Source organism: Myotis davidii, unplaced genomic scaffold (genome assembly GCF_000327345.1).
Source record: "Myotis davidii unplaced genomic scaffold, ASM32734v1 scaffold946, whole genome shotgun sequence".
Lineage (NCBI taxonomy): Eukaryota > Metazoa > Chordata > Mammalia > Chiroptera > Vespertilionidae > Myotis > Myotis davidii.
In genome coordinates, this window is record NW_006297395.1 from 216,683 (window position 1) to 241,292 (window position 24,610).

General features: G+C 41.1%; 1 protein-coding gene across 7 annotated transcripts in view; it reads left to right on the top strand.

Annotated features, from left to right (window-relative positions):
* The window catches only part of TEAD1 (TEA domain transcription factor 1), a 248,538-nt gene that overhangs the window by 161,434 nt on the left and 62,494 nt on the right, over window positions 1-24,610 (top strand). For 2 of the 7 annotated variants that reach the window (XM_006773180.2, XM_015570111.1), the window contains 3 exons: window positions 21,277-21,341; window positions 23,741-23,803; window positions 23,893-23,955. In XM_006773180.2, the coding sequence (XP_006773243.1) occupies window positions 21,277-21,341; window positions 23,741-23,803; window positions 23,893-23,955 (191 nt within the window). The remainder of the gene's footprint in view (window positions 1-21,276; window positions 21,342-23,740; window positions 23,804-23,892; window positions 23,956-24,610) is intronic. The other 5 variants (XM_015570117.1, XM_015570112.1, XM_015570113.1 and 2 more) reach the window with 3 other exon arrangements.

The window sequence follows — 24,610 nt, forward strand, 5'->3', positions numbered from 1 at the left end:
GGGCTTGAGAAATGGAGTTATAAATTTCTCTTGACAGAAAACATGTCATTACACAAGCAACTTGTGAAAGACCTTTGAGTATCGCTGTGCAGAGTCTTGGGAATATTCCCAAATAATGTGTTGTTGTTTTTTTATATTTTTCTCCCAACTTAATTTTTTAACTTAAATGTTAAGCTTTAGAAAGAAATATTAAACACACTCTGTGTATATTTCCAATCCATTCATTCAGTCAGCGTTTATTGATCATCTATATACTAGGTGGTATCCTGGAGGCTGGAGGTAAAGGAAATGATAGGAAAAAGCCCCTGCCATCTAGTACCTCAAAGACTAGTAGAGAAGGTGGTCGTGGAAACAAACGATCATAAAATGTGATGGGGCTATGAGAGCATGGAGAACGTAAGGAGCATGATCGGCGAATCACTAATTGTGGGTCATGGAAGGCTTTACTGAAAGAGGAATAGACGTTTGCAGGTAGCAACAAGAGTTGGCAGTCTAGGTGTTGGGAACTGCATGTTAGAAAGCCTAGTGACATTTTGAGTAAGATCACTCTGGTTGTAACCTTAAGGAAGAGTTGGGGGAGATGGATGATAAGAAAGCACTTCTGAGGCTACTTCAAAATATCAGAAAAAGGTGAGGGCAAAGGCAGGGAGGGTAGAGGTGTGGATGGATGGGAGAGATGACTATTCATGCAGTTGAATGATGTTGTAAGGATTGCATAAGCGGAACCAGAAGGGGAAGCTGTGCATGATTGTAGAGTCTGTAACTTGTGGGAGTTGGTTGGATCGTGCTTGAAACTAACCTGGCCATGGAGTGATCTTTGGATCTTCAAATGTGACATTTTTTGCTGATGTAAGAACCTGCTGCCCTTTTGGTGAAACTTTTAGAATCAATGACTAGAATTAAGATGTGATAGCCAGAGATGTGCTGGTAAATATTTTAAACCACAGACACATACATATGCACACATATTTGTGTTGATTAAAATTTTTGCTAATATAAAGCACAAATGTAGCACACAATTTACAAATGCTAATAAAATAGACTATGCTTTTTATTGTAAATTCCATATAGTCAATTGATTCTCATTGCATAGTTTCACTGGTTTATTTTTTCCTGAACTCTTGTATTCATGGCCAAACTATGATTGCAGCTGACTAGAGATTGTATGTATCCTGCACCCCCAGCATTGGCACGTAGGTCTAAGAATGTGGGCCCTAGCACTTCACCTCCCATACTCTACAAAAGGGCTGCTGGAAACAAGCCCACACATTGTCAACACTCTCCTGGACCACCCACCACTCTGCTTTGGGTTTTTGTTTCCTTTCATTCCCCCACATCCTAGGTCAGTGTTCAGGCATATGAGACAGCTTGAGTCATGTAAATCCAAAAGGATCCATGATCTTTGGAACCCCTTTTGAGAATCTGTGTCACAGAACAAGAGTCATCCTAAATCAAACTGATGGGTGGGTGGGCAGCACAAACAATCATAAGTACCTTTGCATGCTTATTATAGTATGTAATAGATGTGATTTAATGTGTCCCAGGGACATAGCCTCCTACTCTCGTCCTACTTGACCTCCTTTCTCCAGCAGTTTAAATGGTTGACTTTCTTAGCTCTCTTCTTTTAACTTTTATCTATCCTTGCCTTCCATATTATTACTGGACTAAGTACATCTCCCTTTTCTATTCTCAGCCTCTTCTACTGATTCATTTTCCTTTGCTCAACCCTCAATTCTCCCCAGCTCTCTTTTCCTTTTATACTTTGCCTGGGTGTGATTTGTTGCTCTCAGGGTTCAGTTACCAACAATAGGTTGACTACTAGACCTCTGTCTCCTGCTTAGCCCGAATCTCTTCATCTCCAACCCTGCACACCCAGCAGCTTGCTGGGTGGCTCCACATGACTCCTTTTGTGCCCTCAAGTTTAAATACCCAAAATGAAACGTGTGTTTGTCATGGGATTGGGGAGTGCTATATATTTTAATAGGTGTATCCAGCTGTCTGCAGATCTCCCCAAGGATAGAGGGGCCCCATTAGAACTTTGTCATTAACTAGTTGTTCACCTTAGGGAAGTTATTAACTTTGTTGAGCCTCAGTTTCCCCAAAGGCCTAATACCTTTTAGTGCTATAAGGCATAATGCTACACACCTGAATCCTAGACCTGGGCATCAGGGTGCCCACAGAGGATCATTTATGCCTTGAAAATAAAAATAAGTAAAAGTTGAGAGCTTAGAAAGACTGCTGCATTTTTTTTCTGAGGTAGGAAAATGAGATATAATCTTCATATTGAGGGAGTTTATATGTACACTAGTGGCCTGGTGCACGGATTCATGCACATTGAAAGGAAATTAATTAGAAGAAATATTTTAATATCACTATTCCCCCTTTCTCTATAATAAAATGTCAGAGATGAAAGAAAATTAGTAAAATGTATATGAAAGTAATATATAAATTGATTAATAAATAACAGCATGATATAACAACAACAAAGACATGATATAAAAAATGACATGATATAAAACCAGCATTGATAAAAACAATGACTGATAAATTTATTAAACTTATTCTTATATCTCCCTGAAAACCACATTAAGAGTAAAAACACTTTCAGAATACTTGACTAATTTCCCTGGTGATGAAGTATTTACAACTTTAACTTGAATGTCACACTCTCTTCGAACTTGAGAAAAAGCAACATATAACTAACTGACCATGTCCCAAAATGGGTTCAGGTAGGAATATTCCTACTCTGTCTAGATTGGTGCCAGTGAGAGCTTTATATGTATTGCGCATGTGCCAGTCAATGTTTATTTTTAAATTGCCAGTGCACGTCATATCTACCGGCAGGTCAGTCGGTCGAACAGACAGATGGTTGGTCACTTAGCCTTTTATATATATACATGGTGGCTCCTTATATGTGACCTCATGAGTGGAATAAACTTAGATCTGCAATGGCTTTCTGAGTTCTGGTAGATATTTGATTGCTCCCCTAGGAAAGTAACTTTATGGCTTTTACAGAGAAAGTTGTACTGGAAATTTACTTTCCATGTCCTTCAGCTGGTTTGTCCCTGAGCCAGACCTCTCTCAAAATCGAAAAAGAATACTATTTTTTCTTCTCAAGTTATCAGTTGTAGCTATCAGGAATTGGTTATTGTCTGCTAAAGCCTTTTTAGCATGAAAACATGCTAAAGACAGTGCATGTGTAAGAGTGTTATGTGGGAAGTTATATTATGGGGATGCAGAGGAGAACTTAAAACTAGACTATTCTTATGTGAAAGGGGGAAAAAAGGAATGGAATTAAAAAGAAAAATCCTTAAAATGATGTAGCCCCCGTGGATATTTTTTTCTACTACTTCATCTCTTATACTCCGTGAGGTAGATAGATGTTAGCTCTGTGGGGACAGAAGTGCTGATTCTGCCTTTCCTCGGGGCATACTCCGAGTCGTGCCTGTCATAACGGGTGCTCAGAAGCCACTGGCTGCAGAGTGTCTCTTTCCCCTTCTCTCTCCAGCACAGCTCTTGAGGTAGCGGAGATGGATGCTGGTTACGAACTGTGCTCCAGCCTTAGCATACAGATTGTACTTATCCTCCTCAATCATCTTTCCCCAAGTGAAACTGTACGGTGAATGTTAGGTTTGTGTTGTTCTTGGAGAGGTTGGCCCTTCTTGTAGCTACTTGCATTTGCTGGGAAGTGTGCCATCTTCCTTTGGTTTGGACTGTGGAGACGGCTCTTTCAGTGTTCAAAAAGAAATAGAAGGTGGAGGATCAAAGGACACCGGTGCTTTCTGGAGTCCTCTGACTGTGTTTGGAAGAAATATAAAAGTAGATAGATCTCATCACAGTATTATAGCATGACAAGGTATTAGGCCTTTGGGACACTGAGGCTTGACAAAGTTAATAACTTTCCCTAAAGTGAGTGACTAGTTAAGGGCAGAATTCTAGAGTCTATGTTTTTCCACACTTCTCCGTTCATATGGAGGCATCTGGAAAGGCCTGTTTTGAACATGTTTGATGACTCTATGAAGTATAAACCTCAGGTTACATACGGTAAAGCAGTGTAGTCTGTGTTCTTCAGAATTCTCGTGAGCGGCTGATCCCAACCCCTCAAATCATTTCTGCAAAGCAAAGAAAACACAGTCAGATTAATGTTAATCGTGGGAGCCTATAACAATGATCTATAACTTGTCATAACACATTATAATATTACAGAAATATATTTAACTCACAGAACAGTCTCAGGGGGCTCTTAACTCCCTTTAAAACCATGCTCCAAGCCTCTGTTGTAGCAAGATGGAGCTGCAGCGTTCTCTGACACTGCCAGGCCACTTTCATCCAAATCAGCCTAAGAAAATTCCTTTTGAAAGCCCCTGCACAGTCTCCTCTGCTTAAAAGTATGTTTCCTTTTGTCGGCACCTGGAAACAGGAAGTTGAGATTTGAGGAGAAACCTTTGGTGGTTGTGCATTAAGCTTGCTGGAGACTTGGAGTCTCTGTTGCCATGGAAACCACACCAGCTGCCTTATTTATTAATGGCGGCTTGGTGAACTTCCGGAGGTACTCCTGCCCTGTCCTGCAAATCATTCTAGAGAAATGCAGGTTGGCTTTTAAGATATTTCTCTGTCATTTCTCAAGCATTCCCTCCTGAGTTCTCAGGAGCTCCAGAAAATTGCCCCTATGCAGTTTTAGAACTACTGATTTTTTTTATCTGGCAAGCGTTTGTGAAGGCCATTTCCTCACTTTCATGCTTACTAGTAAATCATGTTTATGCTTGCCTGCCTTGTTCAATAAGTGACTTTTTATTATATCGCCTTTAAGAGTTATATAGATTTAAAATAAAGCAAGAGGGGATGGAAAAATTAACTATTCAAATACATTGAAAACCTTGATAACTGGCTTAAGGGAGTCATACGTTTCTAAGCCTTTCCTTAACTTTAAATATTCCAAACTTGGTTCCTTTTTTATCCAAAAGAAAAGGTTCATTTCTTTTCACTCCAGAAAGATACTTTCGGAAGATGTTTTAGACAAATGTTCTTTAAGTATAATTTCACTAAACCAATTCTCCCCTGCCAGGCATATTAACAGTATTGGAAATTGCCTCCAGGGGAAAAAAAATCTTTTTTCCAGCTAATTGTTTATCTGGAAGGATGCAAATGGTGGTTTTAAGCCTTTAAGTCATCCATCATGCCTGGCAGCCTCTTTTGTCTCATTGTTGAGTTTGAGCCAAGTGAGACTCTTTCTTAGTCTTGGGAGGAAGGTACAGGGGTCTGGTTCTGCCAAATCTGTGTTCTCTGGGAGTCTGAGCCCTGCTCTGAGGGAAGGTAATGTAGACAGACCCATAGGCCCTCTTGAATTGAGGACAGTCATGGAGCCTCATTTTCTGATGTCACATTGAAGTAGGAAGTAACTGTATTCAGAATAGAAGTTCAGGACTTGTTCCCTCAGTTCTTCCAGTGTCTATGAATTGCTGTTAGTTTTTAAATGCATTTTTGTGGACGTAATAAAATACTGTTTATAGTCAGCTACAAAGTAAGTAATTACAATGTGGCGAATGAAATTCAATATAACTTTGTCGTGGTTTTTTGAATTTTAATTAAACCAGTTTTAGAGTAAATTATAAATGCCGCTGCTTTTGTTGTGACAAGTGACATTGACAAAATATTAGTCTAATGGCTTGTTATTCACAGAAGCTCAATGTGTTCTCTAGTCTACAAGCTTTGGGTGTTTGTTTTGTTTTAATGTTCAGTGTATGTTTTTAAAAATCCAGAGAGAAGAATAAAGTTTTAAAACCACATGAAATAAGAACTCCATCTATGGAATATTCCATTGTTGATATCTTGCCAACCACAACTGCGCGTGTCTCATTTATGGCACTGAAACCTTTTTTTTTTTTTTAACCAGATGTCTCTGTGGTCACTGTTTTGGTATCATGAAAACTGAAGCTGGGATAAATAACCAACTGTTGACTCCAGAGTCTAATATTAAAGGAATAATCAACCCATGTTCCTATTAGATCATTTCCCTTTTATTTTACTTTGTACATTACCTTGTGGTATTGCTTAAATATGGTATTTTGTTGGTTGTGTTTCCCTTTTATAGCTAAATTACCCAAGTTATTTTCTTTGAGGATTCTTTTAACTTGAATTTTATATAATTATCTGTAAAGACTTTGTATCTCCTAAATATATTAGATATTCAAAAACTGTGGGGTTATTTTTGGTCAGTTTATTTGCTTTCCCCCATCATGGTTTAAAACTTTTATTTGTTTTTACATTTTGGTGTTTAAAATGGATGTAAAAAAATTAATTACAAAGTCTTTACGTTACTCCTGCGTTTAGTTTTTAACAAGACAAATTTTACTCCAAGGGTTAAATCTTTATGTTCTGTTTCTCTCCTTTTACTCTTCAAGGCTGACCTAGAATCCAAAGGTTAGAGTAAAACCACTTTTACACCATAGCTTTTCCCTTCAATGGATTAGAAATTCCCATTTGAAAAATAGAGCCAATTAGTACTCCCTGTGTTGTGTGTGTGTGTGTGGGGGGGGGGGGGTGATAAAATCACATTATTTATTCAATTTCCAAGTATGATTGTTGCCTGTATTTTTTACTCGGGGATTAAATTGTTGTCACCACCACTACCACCACCACCACCACCACTATCAGATTCTGGGGGGTAAGAGTAGAGAAGGTGCGAGACGGTTGTAGACATCCAAATATGACAGCAGAATAATCTCTGCAACAATATGGCAGTGGAGCATTTGCTGACTTCAGAATGCCAGATCAACCCCAATATTTTTTTCAGGGATGCTAAACCTCTTGTAACTGCTAAATTGGATTTGTCACTGAATGAAGTATCAGCTGCTGTTGGACAAGGCCATAAAAGCCAGCCGGCTGGCCCTTTGTAGGCAGGGCTTACCCAACGATTGATATGTTTTAGCACTTTGGGGATTATTGTGATTAAGAGGAAACCATTCTGAATGAGAGAGAAAAGGGGTAAGGACACACAGCCTGCAGCTGGTGAACAGCATGTGTTTGCTGCCGAGGAAGTCACTATTATGGCTTTCTCTGGGTCCTGTTCTGATTGACGGGTATGAAATCTTTATATGACGAAGCAGTGTCCTTATTTCCTCCAGTGGCAACTCTCCCTGCAAGGCAATAGACATGTGGAATGCTGTGGGCTTGAGAATGCTGAATGCTTTTAAAGCACTCATGTGTGAGTGTGCGTACACACACACACACACACACACACAGTGGCTAAATGCGTCAGTCCACACACACGAGTTAATTGAGTTAATGTGTAGGGATTTCAGTAATAACAAGTGTCCTATTTCATTTCCCAGACCCAAAGCTCTGTGCCATGAATTAAAAATGTACCTCCATGTAGTTTGTGTCTGAGTTGCTTGTATGTGTGGGCCAGCTAAATGGAATCTACGTAGCCCATGGATTTGTAAACTCGAGGACCTAGTTGAGGGTTTATTAAGTACAGGAACCTCACTGTCTTTTTAGAACAGGTTTGTTTTCAAAAACCACCTGCTCCCAGGAGTGGTAGAGCTTCTGCATGGGTCTTGCACTGGCCAAGACAAGGCTGGCTCTGAGAGGCAGCTTGTGGAGGAGATGAGGGTTTGAAGTTGCCCAGTACTTGCAAATGCATATGGAATTGGTTGCTTCTCTGGCTGTCCCAGGAGGCTGTGCCCAGCCCATGCTCAGAGGTTGCTCAGTATACCGCACAGGAAAGAGGCCAGTTTGCCAGGTCCTACAGAGTGTCTTTCCAAGCCTGTGAAAAGCACGAATCATCCAGCAGCAGAGCATGCTTACAGCTGGCCCTTTGCTAGCTTTGATCTGCGAATCGGGCCACACCGTGAATGCCCTTATTGTCATGTTATGTGTACACAGTGTGTGAATTATTGAAAATAGGGAGGCCTGAGTCTCATCTGGTAGAGATTACAGTGCAGGCATGCTGGGCGAAGGTCTGTAATTGAAAATCCCCAGATGCTGTTTATTTGGCCTTTGTCACATGACCTGCTGCAGGAAGATTGCCTGAACAAAATGTTGCCTGCATGGAGAGTGGAGCCCACCCTCCCCCACCCCCAGAGCCTACACAGGCTCAGTCTGTACACAGCTTAAACACCTGCCCAGAGGGTTTTTAAAGGCTTAAAATAGATTCTCTCATAGCATTTAAATAGAGGGCATCTTGCTTGTTGGTTTAAACTGCTTAAGCGGTTGTTGTTGTTGTTGACTTGTGGAATCTTTTATCCACACAAGGGTTTGCTGGATAATTTCACTCTGACATATCTTTGCAAAGCAACCTTCAGGGCTGGAGCCATGCAAAGATAAGTAGTTTGGGCTCTGCCTTTAAAAATGAAACTTAGGTGGTAAATGAGCTTGTAGATGAAGCTACATCAACCCATCTGCATTTTATCCAGTTTGTTCTTATCTATTCTATCTATGAAAAAGTTGAGATATTTCTGATAAAATTTGTTTTTCTCTGCTAAATATTGAATATTATCCTCTATGTGGGCAGTGGTTTGGGCAAGATGTTAAATCCAAAATTGATGGAGGTCGCAAGAATTAAAAACAGAGTAGACTGAGGTAAGTTTGAAGAAGGGAAGGCATTACATTTTCTAGGTTCTTTTCACTGGAAATAAAACAACCACTCACCATTCTCTATTGCCACTCTCTATCTCATTTATGGTTATGGGTGCATCTTCCATTTCTCGGAGCTTAGAGGAAAGGTTCCATGAGTATTTTGGCATTCCATGAGACTCAACCAGGCCAGCGATTTTCAACTGGTGTGCAGCAGAATTTTTAAAACATGCAGTACCTGACTATTTAGTCAGGGGCACTGACCTCTTTTCCCTTAGACTGTCAAAGCCAACAGAACAGTGATAATAGCCAACAGAACAGTAGCTGTCTGGTATGAATGAATCAAAATTATACACTATTTTTTGTCACAATGGCAAAAAAATGTAATATATATTTTGGTGTGCTGCAGAAGTTTAGTAATTAGCTTATGTGTGCCATGAGATGAAAAAGGTTGAAAATCGCTGAACTAGGCAATGCCTTCCTTGAAGGCAGGAACTCTGTTGTATTGTTCTTTATATCCCATGTCTGCTTTTTCTGCTCTTCCTGTTCCTTCTTCCTCCCTTTCTTCCTGCCATGATGTCACTTATTCAAATATTTTTTCTTTCAAGAAGAGGCTAAAATCCACAGTAGCAGCATCCTTAAGTAGCATGGTCTCAATGCAATTCCAGGATTTGGAGGATGGGGGACTATGGGAGCATGATGTGGACCCTGCCTTAAGAAGCTCATAATTAGTCAAAGATGAGTATAAACTCTCCCAAGAAGAGTATAGTATGGCAGCCCCAGTGCTACGTGTGTGCATGAAGTATGGTGAGCCAAAGGGGCAGGAGAGACCAACGGCCAGGGAGTTGGGAAGTGCCATTTGAATTGGGTCTTGGCAACTCAAAAAACAGTGTTCAGCAAGAATGGAACCTTGAGGATAGGGAGTGGGGAGGGGCCAGCCATTCACTCAAAGGAAACAGTACCCATTATGGCATTGGCGAGAATAACACATTGATTGGTTGCCTCCTGCACAAGCAGACCGGGGAGGAACCAGCAACCAAGTACGTGCCCTTGACTGGAATCGAACCCAGGGCCCTTTGGTCCACAGGCCAACACTCTGTCCACTGAGCCAAACCAGCTAGGGCACATTTTTATTTTTTACAGGGACAAATATGGCATGTTATGGGTAATTCGAAATTTAAAAGGAGAATAAAAAGGGGTTGACTCTTCTGAATCTAAAACTCAACCAAGAGAGGTAATCTACTTGGTTTGCTTGATCACTGCCTACAGTAGGAAGCCCATGTCATAGCCACTTAATGATTGGCCTGTGCGTAATTACCTTACTGATTTTGAGATCAATCTGTGTTGTCTGAGCATGGTAACCATAGGAGGAAACCTCTCTGGATTTTACCTCCTAATACTCTGCCTTTTATTACTTTGTGTGGCTTCTTGCCTCATTTCTCCTCCTAAATTGTAAACTACTTGAGGGTAGAGCATATGTATTTATTCCGGCATGTGTCTCCTGCAGTGCCTAGCACAATGCCTTTTACATAGAAAATATTCAGTAGCTGTTACTGAACAGGGAAGGAGGAAGTGCACTGGGGCCAGATTATGAAGGCCTTGAGTGCATAAAGAGGAGTTGAGGTTTTACCCTGTTTTGTAGGTAGTGATGCAGAACTTTAAAATGATGTATGTGCAATTCAAGCCACTTCATGGTTAGGTTGTGCCCCTTTCTAAGATTTTGTTATCATGAAATAGTCATGATCTTGTGAGAAGTTCACTTACTATAGAGGCTATTTTCAGAGCAGTTGGTCTAAAATTAAGGAATAATGAGCTTGGAAGATAAAGCTGGGCTCAAATTCCAACTCTACCACTTACTAACGTGGGATCTTGGGAAAATTTCTTAACTTCTTTGAACCTCAGGTTAAGCATTTATATGATGGAAATAAGGTGAGTGTGAAGGTTGAATAATATGTGTGTCTAAGCATAGTCCTCTGCGTAGTGCTGATACACAGTAGGTATTGAGCACATGTAGTAGCCAACTTTCCACTATCTCACTTCATCTCTACCTGCCACACAATATTATTTCATTTAGCTTAGCCCCAGAATTCATATTCTCTAGTTTGTGTGCATTAAAAAAAAAAAGCCTTTTATGATTATGGAGTCCATATTATTTTTTAAAGAATTACTAAGTGCCTAGACACTTAGATTTCTCTTAAGCATGTTTTCTAAGCAGCAGGTAATCCCGTGTGAGTGTCATTTTGATTTAATACTTGCATAATTCACCTTTGTATAGCTGCTATTATAGTAGTTACAGAAGTTGGCACTTAATTCTTCTAGTGATAGTTGTGTTTTTACACTAAGAACTAAATTCTGGAAATCCAGTGGGGGACATGCTGTTTAATGCATTGCCTCCAGCCTATTGAGAGAGATAATTTTATGATCTGCCACACACTATAAGAATTTTTGCCATACTTAGCTCTTGGCAAAAACCTAATCTCAGCTATTTTATTCAATGAAAAATCTATTCTAAATTAAAAGGTTATTGTGGCAAGTAAGTAGCTTGCATGATGCCCTCTTAGTGTTACAATATTACAATGAAGGGCTCCTTTTACTGGGAAATTGTGCTTATGGCAGTATCATTTTGAAATTAGGATGATACAAAGATTGTGAGAATATTTTCAGTATATCATGGAAAAGATGCTCAATTTCAATAACATTGAAAGTAGAAGCATTGGAGATTTATACTGGACAACGTGGTACGTTGTCCTGGACAGAAACCTTATATATCAGTTCAAGCAATGAAAACATGAACCAAGTGCAGTGACATTATATAATCATTATAGGACCACTTTAAATCATCATGGGGGGGCCACAACCTCCATCAGTTGTTGCTGATGCAAACAACAGCCCTATAGGGTAGGTGCTTTACCCCCATTTAACAAGTGAGAAAATAGAGGCCCAGAAAAATTAAGCAAGTTGACTTTTGTTCACATAGCTCTTCCCTAGAAAGAGCTAGGCAATCATACATTTGAGTAAAAAAACAAAACAACAACAACAACAAAAAACACTGAAAACCAAGTCTGCAACATTGCCACCGTCAAAGATTCTCCATTAAAAACCAACAGTTTTTAGTCCTTGGAATGTGTGGATTTCACACTTCTCTACCGTCAAATAATTAATAAATAAACAGAGTGTACTTAACAGAGTTTTTCATTAACAAGGCTCTCCTGGGTTAATGTGGAGATTAGCATTTTTCTGGACCAGGTCCATGTTACCATGGCATGTGGAGGTCAGTGGGGGGAGAGAGGAGCGAGAAGGAAAAGAGCATGTGTTGGTGTCACTTGGGCCAACTTAAAAGAGCAGAAGGAAGGTCTAGAAAATTGTGCTACCTGTCACTGAAATAGTCATATCAGTATAAGGGAGTACACATTTCAGGTAGTGTTACCAATCTTGTCCAATTTATATTTCTAGCTCATTTTCCCCCTCAGTTTTCTTCATGCAGAAAAGAAGAGCTCATTTATTCATCCACTTATTGAGTCTCTACTTCCTAGGTGCTAGATCTGGGGTTGCAGAGAACTAGATAGATCCTTTCCATGGAGCAGTCACTATTCCAAACAGGGAATGAATAGTCCCATAGATAAGCAACAGCGGTGCAGCCGCAGCAGGTGCATATGCTTGGCACGTAAGGGTATAAAGGAAGAAATGACTTGCTTAGTTTGGATGGCTCCCGGAAGACTTCAGGGAGAAATACTTCAGTTGGGGCTTACAGGGATGAATAGGAGTTTGCAGGAAAGGACATTTAAGGACATAGAGGTATGGAAAAGCATAACAAAACTTGGAGAACTCTATGAAGCTCTTGTACTAGAACAGAGGCGCTCTCTACAGGAATGGGCTGTTAGGCCTCGGCTTCAGGCTAAGGCGTTTATGTTTTTCTTATAGTGGTCAAGGAACTGTTAATGTAGGGAAGCAACCTAATCAGGTGTGGGCATGAAAGAAAAGAATGCTCACAAGACGAGTGAAAACTCCCCTGAGAACCTGTAGGGGGGATTAGAAGAATAACAAGAAGAATTAAGTATTTAGACTAGTAAAATTATTCGTTAGAGGATGCAAAGGTGATTGTGTAGCATCTCTCTGTTGTTTCATAGAAAATAAGCCATTAGAAAAATATACTTTATTCCTATCTCTTTTCCTTCTAGTAATAATGTCAATAAAAAAAACTTCTATGCAATGTAGAGGGATTATGTTCAATACATAGCATTGGACATTTTTACTTGACCCCTTGTAGTCTAATGCAAATGTGTAGTTGGTAAACTGTCCCAGGAAGATGAAGGGGAACACAGTGTTTTATGGGGCCATCGCTTGATAATGTTATCAGCTACCACTAAGTGATAGGAACTCCAAGAAGGTGGAACTTGGGTTATTGCCAAGGATTTTGAAGGGATGAGAGGAGTGAGTTCTGAATAACCAGGGGTTAACACAGCCGCCCTCTGTGTATTCTTGCTTCGAAAGCTGTTCCTTATAAGCCCCTGGGTGAATGCAGACACAGGATATTTCAGGGACCTGCTACTGTTTACCTCCTGAAGGCCATCAGTCCCTTTTGTAAACCTTTAGATCAGGAACATGCAGTGCCAACCCTGACAACCCAGAACAGGCTGCCTGGCCCATTCTGGTGATTTTCCACTTTGGTGCTGATTTTTTGGTCAATGATTTATATTGGAGATTAACAGAGTCATTGGTGTCTAAACTTCCTCATTGGCAACACGCTAGGACTGGCTCCAGTGCCCTTTTTTCCTGAACCTTCCTTTATCCCCAATCTTAGTTGTATACCCCTCTCCCACTGTGGTTCTCCATCCCTCTCATTCACTCATTCATTCCATCAGGGTTTCTTTACTGAGGACCTGCTGTATTCTGGCACCAGGGGTACAATTATGATGAGCAAAGCCCAATCTATGGTCTGTGTCCCTGTGGAGTGTCCTACCAGGTCGTGGGGAGCCAGGTATTCATCATGCAGTCCCTCAAATACATGGAACGAGGTAGCTGTGATGCAGGCTATGAATGAGAGTTTTGGGGAGGATAGGGTGACTCGACACCATTCTCATGGGTGAGAGTCCTTCACAGGTAAAAGCTCTTTGAAGACAGAGAGATGGCCCACCCCCATCCCCACCCCCGCCATAGTTCTAGCATATTGTTCGTGCTTTTGTAGGTGCAGGTGGTGTCTGACTAGTGGGTGACTTGCCAGCTTTGGTAGCCCTTCTTTCTTTCCCAGCGTTGCTAGCGCAATGGCAGCAGCATGGAAGAAAAGGTTAATTATTAATTCCTCACTGGTTAGTTAATACAGACCCTGTACTGTCTCCTTTGGCCATATCCATAGATAGTCCCCAGAGCTTCAGGACGGGTCATTGAACATCCCTCTGTAGACCTCTCCCTGACTGGTGACACTTGGTTCTCACAGTGTCTCCTGCATCTGTGCTTTTTTTTTTTTTAATTGATTTCAGAGAGTAAGAGAGAGGGAAGGAGATAGAAACATCAATGATGAGAAAGCATCATTGATCGGCTGCCTCCTGCATGACCCCTACTGGGGATCAAGCCTGAAACCCAGGCATGTGCCCTTGACTGGAAAGGAATCCAGGACCCTTCAGTCTGTAGGCCGAGGCTCTACCCACTGAACCAAATAGGCTAGGGCCATCTGTGCTTTTTGGTTGTTGACTTTGATGTCCTAAGATGTTTCCTTTAGAGGAGCCTCAGCTGAAGCAAAAGGGTCCATGGCTAGAAGGAGTTTTAACACCATCTTGTAGAAATGAGCAAGTCCTTTGTAAACTACTCTGTGTGGGTGCTGCTGCTCTGTCCTCCAGAGGACGGAACCACGCTCCACGGTCTGTCACTCATGGAAGGCATCTTTCTTTGCTTCTTTCCACTGGATCATCTGTTTTTCTTTTTTTACTTTATGTTGGTGATTCAGGATCAAACACTGGGGGGAGCAGAGAAAAGATGGGTGCCATCAGTTCTTGTTCTCAGTAACTGGATGATGTGGATGGAGCCGCGACACGTACTGAAATGATAGGCGTAAGGCAGGAAGCACACAAGCCAGCAGCGAAGAGGCCAAGGTCCAAGACTGCAGATGTTTAGGGAGGGGCCAGGCATCTTCAGTGGGAAAGTTCATGAAGGACGAGGCATTTGAAAGGGGACAGAATCCAGACACGCAGAAATGGACAAGGGCAATACAGACCGTGAAAGCAATTGCGTGCTCAGGTACAGAACTCAGAAAGCTCAAGGTGTCAACAAGGAACTTTTTAGTAGTCTACTAGTGCTATTAGGCTAACTCAGGGTTTGTGAAGACCCTATGGCGGCAACCATAGCATTGGTGCCCCTTTGATACAGCTTTGGTTTAGCAGCCAAGAGAAGCTTGAGTTTTCTTTCTAATTCTGAATCTTTTAGCATGGGAATCCTCACATATCCCTCCCAGTGAGGGAAGGCCAGCAGAGAGTTCCTCCGACTTCCCCAGGTCCAGGCCAGTTCAGCCCTCTCCTGGTGTGAGTTGGCCTAAGACATGGCTGCAGCCAAGGAAGGGAGCGGTCCACTTGTTACATCTTCCTTTGTGGCTCCCTGACTCCATTCAATTACAAAGTGGCTCTTAGGCTGTTAAAGCCCAGTGTCTCTGGGCTACAATTTCTAGCCACAGACCTTGCATTTGCTGTGCCTCAAACATGACCTTGAGGCCACATCCCATTACGCACACAGCCCACAACAACGTTAACCAGTCTTCTGTCTGAGTAAGGCAAGCACAGTGCAAACTCCAGGTCTTTCTGTAGAAATCTCTCTCTATTGCCCCTTTAAGCAGGAAATTTCACAGCAATCGGATTGCAGGAGAAGCCGATGATGGGCTCAATTTCAACTGTGTTATGTTCTTTAGGAGAAAGGAAAAATAAAATAAAAACTGGATTGCGGTGCCTGGTGAAGATCATAGTATGAAAATGGCAGGTCAGGCCTTGTTTATCTTTGCTGCTGCCTGTGGGAAAAGCAAGGGCAGCTGCAGCTGTCAAATCTCAGACTTACAGAAGTGTTAGGGTGTGCATTTCTGAAGGGAATTTTATGATTCAGAGAACCAGTAGTATAATGACACTGAGTGGTGAAGTGCGACATTGCCACTCAGCTCTATAAGCTATTACGGATTTATAGGAGATGAGTCCTGAATGCCGTGGGTGATATGAGTGCAGAACCTGGAGACTCCTGAGCTCAGAAAGAGAATGCCGTGGTCGGGGAACTTGAGGGGCAGCAGGCATGTGGTGTGTGTGTGTGTGTGTGTGTGTATTTAATGTATTTTATTGATTTTACACAGAGAGGAAGGGAGAGGGAGAGCAAGATAGAAACATCAATGATGAGAGAGAATCATGGACCGGCTGCCTCCTGCACCCCCCCCCACTGGGGATGTGCCCACAACCAAGGTACATGCCCTTGAGCAGAATCGAACCTGGGACCCTTGAGTCTGCAGGCCGATGCTCTATCTACTGAGCCAAACCGGTTAGGGCAAGCTTATGTATTTAAAGAAATGCTGCTTCTCTGTCTGAACTGGTCTTTACCTGTTCCCCTCCATTCCACCTGTCAAAATCAGCCTTGTCGCTCTAGTTAGTGATAAGCATGCTGAAGTATTTAGGGGGAAGTGTTATGCCTGCCATTTATTTTGAAATGCAGTAGCAACATCAATAAAATAAGATGGCTTGGTAAAATACATAGAGGAATCGAGAGATGGGAAAGATGTGATAAAGCAGGTATAGAAAAAGTGAATGGTAGATTCTAGGTGGTGGCTATATAGTGATCACTGTAAAATTCATTCTGTAAAAAACTTTTCTGTATGTATGAAATTTTTCATAATAAAATGTTGGAGAAAATATAAACTATCCTTAAAGGCCTAGCTTATGGCCCACCACTTTGGGGAAGGCTTTCTAGATTCCCCGAGTTATTTGTGGCCAAGTACCCATGCACGCTACTAGAACCTCTTTCATGGCAATAGTTGTCATCTGACGTGTAGAGCTGATTTGCTCGTGTATCTTAGCCCTTGTGTGGGACAGTAAACTCTTTGTTGGCAGGCAGGCAGTCCTTTCTTTATATCCCTGATGCATCAGACAGGCATCATAGGCACAAAGTAGATAGTCCTCACATGACTGTAGGATTAGTTTAGGAATATCATGATTAACTTTAAAGCTAACTTTTTGAAACTCATTTTTGTAATGTAAGGTTCATTGGATGAAGCACCACCATTTGTGTGTGTGTGTGTGTGTGTGTGTGTGTGTGTATGTATGTGTGTTTGGAAGAGAGAGAAAGAGAAATGAGGGTTCACATTTCCAGTGTCCAACATCCTGATCATGGCTGCAAATAAGACGGTGCTGTGTGGACGAGACCCATTGCCAGTTACACCTGTGGTGGCTGGTGCCGCTGAGCTCCCTATCCTTGGTAAGGGAATTCTGTAGCTTAGTACCATGACTCAAATCCAGAGCTCTGGACTGTATGGGTCCACTCCCTTTAGAGGGCCATTCTATAGAAGGAAAAATAGGTCTCAGGACATCTTATCAGGATCACTGACAAGAATCCATTCAGAACCTAGTTGATTTTCCCAAAATATGAATAACCCCAAGCAGCCAAAAAAATATTCCACAATCATTTGGAATGGCATACTTGTTTCCTAACAGGTGAGCATATTTTAATTCTGGGAAGATTTAGAAATAAAAGTAAAAGATGTTAATAGAATCAAAGCTATAGTATTAATAGTTTTACTTAAAGAATATATGCATATTTGATATTTCAAGTTAATTAATTAAAATAAATTGCCCCTCCATAAAATAAAATAAATTGGCCCATTTAACAGGTTAGCCTGTATTTCTAAATTAAAATGTGCCAAGGGGTAATTAATTTAGACTTGATTTGGGGTAGGGTTGAGGTCTTACTAGATTTGTAAGCAATATTGGAGTATTTAAGATAATTTATTAAGTATTTAAGAGTTGTTTAAGAAAAGGTTTTATAAGTTGAATCACATAGTTCTAATATTGAAAAGAATTAAATACATTATAAATTAAATACAGTTTTAAATGTTTAAAGGAGTTTAGGTTTATAAAATGGGCCAACTATTATTCGAATGGACCTTTGAAAGTGATTATAAAAATTATAATGTATGAGTTGAAGTTAAAATTTCAGAGTGATCTAGGTATTAAAGGTTTTTCTTTTTTTTTAAAAAAAAAACAACTAAGCAAATGAAATATATATTTTTATTAACAGGTAAACCTAAATAGTGTTTTTCTGTGCACAAAGCCACCCTGATGGTCATTAAAAAGTTCATATGAAATAAAGTGATTAACACTGCTTCGGTCACAGTAGATACTTCATGTTAATTGATTTTGAATTTTTAAAATTGTAAAAATAGCCCAGTTGGAGTTACTCAGTGGTTGAGCATTGACCTATGAACCAGGAGGTCACTATTTGATTCCAGGTCAGGGCACATGCCTGGGTTGTGGGCCTGATCCCCAGTAGGGAGCATGCAGGAGGCAGCTAATCAATGATTCTCTCTCATCATTGTTGCTTCTCTCTCTTCCTCTCCCTTCCTCTCTGAAATCAATAAAAGTATATTTTTAAAAATTATAAAAATAAAAGTCTCTAGGAAAAAGCACATTTGAATCAATGATATTCCTTAAGGAGGCAAGAAGAAACACATAAGAACCTCAAGTTAATTACTCTTTATGCCTTGAAATATGGTCTAAAAGAAACACATGGTTTTGAAGGGTCATTTTGTAAAGCATAAGGGATGTGAGAGTCACAACAAGAATTCAGTGAAATGATGATGGTAGCATAGAGCTCTGCACAGTAGATACCCAGCGAGTGCCTCTTGGAGAAGTACCAATTTTTAGAAATATTGTAATCAGCATATGAGTTGATATTGTTTAACTCTAAGGGGTGCCATTTGTGTAGACTCCAGACTCTATGCAAATGTGGCCATCCTAGATATTGACCTCATTCATTCAGCCAAGGGCCATAAGAAATTAAAAGTTAGTTGTGCAGGTGATGTGTCACACGTAACAAGTAATTCTGTCTGCTTTCACAGAAAATATGCTCGTGTGAGGCAGGAGACATTTTTGCCATCTGGATAAGGTTCAGATAAAATTACATATAAAACAGAGCCCTGGATTTACTTCATCCTGGCCACTCAGACATCCTGGCCTCACTGTGCACCCTGTCCCTGAGCAGGGTGCACAGTAAGGCCCCGAGCTGGAGCATGCTTGGCTCGTCCGCAGACATTGTCATTTAGGTCTGGCTTCTGGTAATTAGCCACTCCTAGCTGGGCTCTGCTGTCCGCGAGCCTTTGAAACAAATTGCAAAATCTGTACAACCATCGGAGAGATGGAGAAGTAAACCCGATGACACGACAAGGAGATATTGGTAGTTCTCGAAAGTTTGAAAGGGAATCCTTAGAGAAGCAATCCTCAAAACTGAATTTCCAAGTTCTTTTTCCGCAGTTGAAGGGTGAGTTCAGTTATAGAATCAGGATCTGAGAAGATCCCGACAGGCTGGAATGACAGGCTTAATCTAATGGGATGAAATGCAATAGGAACAAATCTCAGGTTCTGTATTTGGATCTGAAAATTGTAACTGTGCTTAAAAGGACTGGACACAGGGTGGTAACCCATATGAAAGGAACCTAGGAGTTCAGATTGATGCAAGTTGGCAGTTCATCGTGGTCCCCCCAAATCAGAGGCAGTGCTGCATGAGCCAGTAGAGTATTTGGGATGAGTGAGGTGATGCACCCACTCTGATGTGGAGCTGTCCCAGCAGGAGTATCCCTGCAGTTCTGGGCTTTAGGCTTTGCAAGGAAAATAGACAAAGGATGGTCACAGGATGGGGGGGTGGGGGGTGGAAGTGCTGCAAAGCTTGTCACAGATAACAAAGGAACAGGGAGGCTTGGCCTGGGCACAACTCCAGGCAGACCTGAAAGCCGTCATTAATATCTGAAACTTAGTCATGTGCATCAGTGACTAGCCTTGATTCTTGTGAGGAGGAACAAGAAGAACCTGAGGAAGAAAGTTACAAGAAGCCACAGATAAGGAGGGTCCTTTTAATCTTAAAGGTTTTAAGATGAAATGGACCACTTCCTGAATTCTAGGAGTGCTGGCTTCGGCTAATAAGGACTTCGACTTTTAAGAGTGAGAGTGGATGACCCAGAGACACTTTCCTGGCCCCAAAACTTCCACGATTCCTTTGTCTTCTAGGGCTGACGATGCATTGCACGGTCCTAGCACAAGCAGGTGGTGGACAGAGCCGCGCTTGCAGGAATGTTCTAGACCAGTGGTTCTCAACCTGTGGGTCGCCAACCTGTGGGTCGCGACCCCTTGGGGGTCGAGCAACCCTTTCACAGGGGTCGCCTAAGACCATTGGAAAACACATATAAAATTACATATTGTTTTTGTGATTAATCACTAGGCTTTAATTATGTTCAATTTGTAACAATGAAAATACATCCTGCATATCAGATAATTTATATTATGATTCATAACAGTAGCAAAATTACAGTTATGAAGTAGCAAAGAAAATAATTTAATGGTTGGGGGTCACCACAACATGAGGAACTGTATTAAAGGCTCGCGGCATTAGGAAGGTTGAGAACCACTGTTCTAGACAATGATGGGGGACAGTATTTAGAATTCTCAGACAAGATTTCCACAAGGACACTCTCGCATTGGTCTTCATTAGCGCTGCCAATTTTTTACTCTGCCAGGGGAGGTCTGGTGGACGTGGCCACTGCCTTTCAGCAGAGGCTGTGTTATTTCCTTGTTTGTTCTTTCTCAGTGGGAACGGAGCTTGGGGAGTAAGACCAAGTTCTTGCTCTCCTCAGGGAGTATGTCTGGGAAGTAAAACAGCAAGCACAAATTATACAACCAGCTATACAGTTATGATTATAGTTACAGTTTGAACCCATGTCTTGTAAGAGTGGGTTTTTATGTCATGTAGTATTACATTTCCCCCACTCAGCTTTGGGGTTATACTTTCCTGTTATATCATAGTTCTTTGAAGTCAGGTAATCTGTTTGAAACTTCTCTCTCCTGGCGGGGTACTGATAGAAAGTCTTTGGGTATACTTTTAGACATTTTCTTCCCCCCATCTCCTCACCCCCAAAAAAGAGATTATAAAGTCTTGAGGAGGTTGAGTCATTCTTTTTCATAGACACAGTCTTGTGTGTAGTTACTAGTACAGTGACTACTTTTAGGGGATGTCAGTTTTCATACTATTAACTTATCGTTGTAGGGTTTCTGTGGCCACAGCAGCTCATTCTCTTGTGGCTATAATTCAACTGGAGGTAACTACAAGTAGAAACCTGGGTGAGGAGGAATGGATATGAAAAATAAGACTAGAACAGAAGGGGTTTGCAGATTCCCACACTAATGCTTGTATTTGTTGCTTATACAAGTGACCACCCATTTAGATGCAAGCATGCAAAGAAACAAAAAGGTGCATTTTTAAAAAGCAAATTTCTATCCTCAATTGCCGATTGTAATTCAGAATTAATGTCCCTCGACTTATTTTCTCCTAGTAAGTATTTTTGCAAACAATAATGGCACTGTGTTATTTTCCTAGCATTAGTAAACTTACAGCTGCAACAGATTCTGAATTATATTCTTAGCTTTCAGAGGCTTTTTAATAATTTTTGTGATCCACCTTATTGTAAATTCTTCTTTCTTGCAGGTAGGAATGAATTGATAGCCAGATACATCAAACTCAGGACGGGGAAGACGAGAACCAGAAAACAGGTAAAATAACCTACCTGGAAATTGTGCATGTCAGCAAATGGCCCAAGGAGGCATTTTGGCTGCAGTGGCTGTCTGTGCTTCGGCTCCTAGGAGCCCCCATTTTGAGTTCCCTGTAAGGACGTCAGTGATGTTTAAATTGGTGTTTTAAATTGGCTCAGTTTTCACTGTTCATCATTTCAGTGACCCTTGACTGTGTGGTCTTAAGAGCCCTTTTTATACATATGGGAAAGTTTTACTAAGGACAGTATATAAAACTGCTCCTGCACTGTATTTTAAAAGTTCTATTTCTTTCCCAAACTATGCATCTGCAAACACTACACATGCTGCAGGTGCAAATATACTTGCAGGCCATGAAATTTTGAGATTTTTGTGCATTGTAAAATCCTGGAACAACTATAATATTAGTCATCATTTCAATGAAAAAGTAACACTAGCAGCCATGAGTATTGGCCTGAATATGATACTGAATGATGTGCGTCCAGGGAACCGTTGCTCCTTAAGCTATGGCTTTGTGTTAGTAGCTGCTGTGACTGAAATGAAGTTACAACGTAAATGTATTTGCGCAGAGCAGTGTCAGGCATTTCCTCTCCCCTTTGTCAGGGCTCTGGCTCTCTTTTTTTCTGATGTAAAGCAGCCCGAATCTCTGACCCAGTTCAAAACTGGAATGGATGAGAAATTCCTGTTTAACCAAAAACAAAAAAGAAAGAAAGGGGAAGGAGGGGACGGGAAAAATCAAACATCTCATGGGTGAGTTGTTAACAGAAAAAAAATTTATTTTTTACTTTTTAATGTTGACTTATGCTGATGGATCTGTAGATTTTAAAAACTACCATGAAACCAGAAGGCAAGCTCAACTGTGGTCTCATTAAGCCTGAGCAGCAGATTCCAGCCCTCTGCTCAGTGACGAGTTGTTTTCATGAGTGTTGATGATGGGGGAGAGCTTTTCCCCAGGAATGCTACATGTGCCCCAGCCGGAGCCTGGCTGCTGAGTCAGCACAGAGGGAAGTGGCCTCCTGCCAGTGCTCAGGCCCAGGACATTGTCTGTTCTGTGGATGTTCCCCTGACAGTGTGCAGTGGTCCTCGTTAAGTCCAAGTCCGAGAACCACATCAGACCAAAATTCGGTTGGAAACAAGTAAAGCAGGAGCCGGATGGAGGTGTGAGGAGGATGGGGGAGTTCCTGCTTCTCTGTAAATTTTTTGAAAGGCAAAAATTGAAAAAAAATTAATTTAAACGCAAAGACAAAGTTAAAGATAAAAGGATCTTGTATTATCATAAATTCTGGGGTTTTTTTTAGAGTTGCTAGAGTGTTTGAAATAAAGTCGTTGTCTCATAGTCTGAGTAGCTGAACTATTACATTGGAGGTTCTAAATTTTTTGAAACAGACAAAAACAGATAAGATCTAATTCCCAGCATGCGGAACGTGCTGGGCCTGGACCCTCTGCTGGTCCACGGTCCCTGGTCATGTGCCCGACCCCTTCACTGGGGGACTCTTCTAAATTTAACCAAGTCCCGTGGAAAGAGATGCAAATTTGTTTACCCAGTGGAATCATTGTGTCTCAGAAGCCAGGCTTGGCTTGGTTTCCACACCCCGGCATCCTGGGGATGTTTTGAGGCAGCAGTTGGTGATACCTCTCCAATGTGAATTTGTTGTTCAGCAAATCCGTGTGGTTTTCAACCCAGATTTTTAACAGGGTGGCTGGCTGGCTGTATTCACACTTTGCGCTTTGTAATAATATGCAAATCCACTTGGCGCCCAGTCAATACCCAAAAGAGTGGAAGGATTAAAGATATTTATAAGGGGGGAAATGCTCTGCTAACTGGGTCTTTCCATTTCACTTTGAGATCTAATTTACATGTCAGTATTATTTTAACATTTGCTACAGAATCCAGAGCTCTTAATGAGATCAGAATACAACCGACAGCTTCAGCTTTTTGATTGTGCAGAATGTGCTAATTTATGGATCATCTCTTCTAAATTGAGAAAAAGGGATTTTCCCTCCCTATACTGAGAAGCTATAAATATTTTCATTTACCTCTACCCCCACCTTTTTAATTTTATAACGAAAACAACCCCACTCTCCCCCTCTCATCCCATGTCCGTGATTGCTCCCGGGTGAGAAAAACACTAGATTAGCCTGAACTTTCCTCCTGAATCAAGTCACTGCAGTGATGACCCAGTCTGAAAAGCTGAGAGCAGCGCTGGGGGCTTGGTGTCTGGCTGGGACTGTGTATTCCTAACTGCAGAGCTTTGTTGCGATGCAAATAACCTCCCCCCCACCCCACCCCACCCCAAACCCTCCTAAGGAATAGCAATTTTATATTTGATTTCCTTTTTTGTTTTTTGTTTTTTTGTTTTTTTGTTTTGTTTTGTTTCCCCTCATAAACCCGAACAATGTAGGTGTCTAGTCATATACAGGTCTTAGCAAGAAAGAAAGTTCGAGAAATTCAAGCCGCCATTAAGGTACGTCTGGCTTGCCCAGTTGTAGGGGGCTTTTCATCTCCATGGTTACAGGCTTTTCCTTTGTTTTCCTCCCTTCCCCTACCCTGCAGGTGTCTAGTCACATTCAGGTTCTTGCCAGAAGGAAATCTCGTGATTTTCATTCCAAGCTAAAGGTATGCGCTTTCCTGCTTTTTGGCTTGTGGTTGCTATGCATCTCACTTCCTGTTTTCCATGGTGACTGGTGAATGCCTGGTGCTGGGATTCTCGTAACCTAGTTTCCTCGCATGTGAGAGCTGTTTACATTTCTTTGTGTCTAATCTCTCTGTTTCTGAACTAGCCTCACATTAAGCCCAGTATGTGTGCGCGTGTGTGTCCCTAATAACAATGCAAATGCAGCAGAGAGCTGGTCTTGATAACTTTTCAGCACAAAAACCTGATTTTTTTTTTAACCTTCAAATATCCACCGAGCAGCCCTGGGCTAGGAGAAGGAAAAAAAAATCCAGGGACACAAAGTTGGTGTGGAAATTATAAACAAGAATCATTTCCACGGTGGTCATCATGAAATTACTTTTAATAAAATATTTAGAAATTAATTTGTGCTTTTGATGTATTTTTGAAAATACTCAGAAAAAATATAACCTTTCCATATAACTTTTTTCATGTGTTCTTCCAACACAGAGTATTTTCTGCTAGATTTCTTCCACGATATTTAATGTTGTTTTCTAAGTTAAAAAAGAAATTTAAGGTGAGACCTTACAAAAAACATCTACGCCTCCTATCAAATCCGTATTTGCAATTCCACTGATAATTGAGTTTACTGTAAAATGT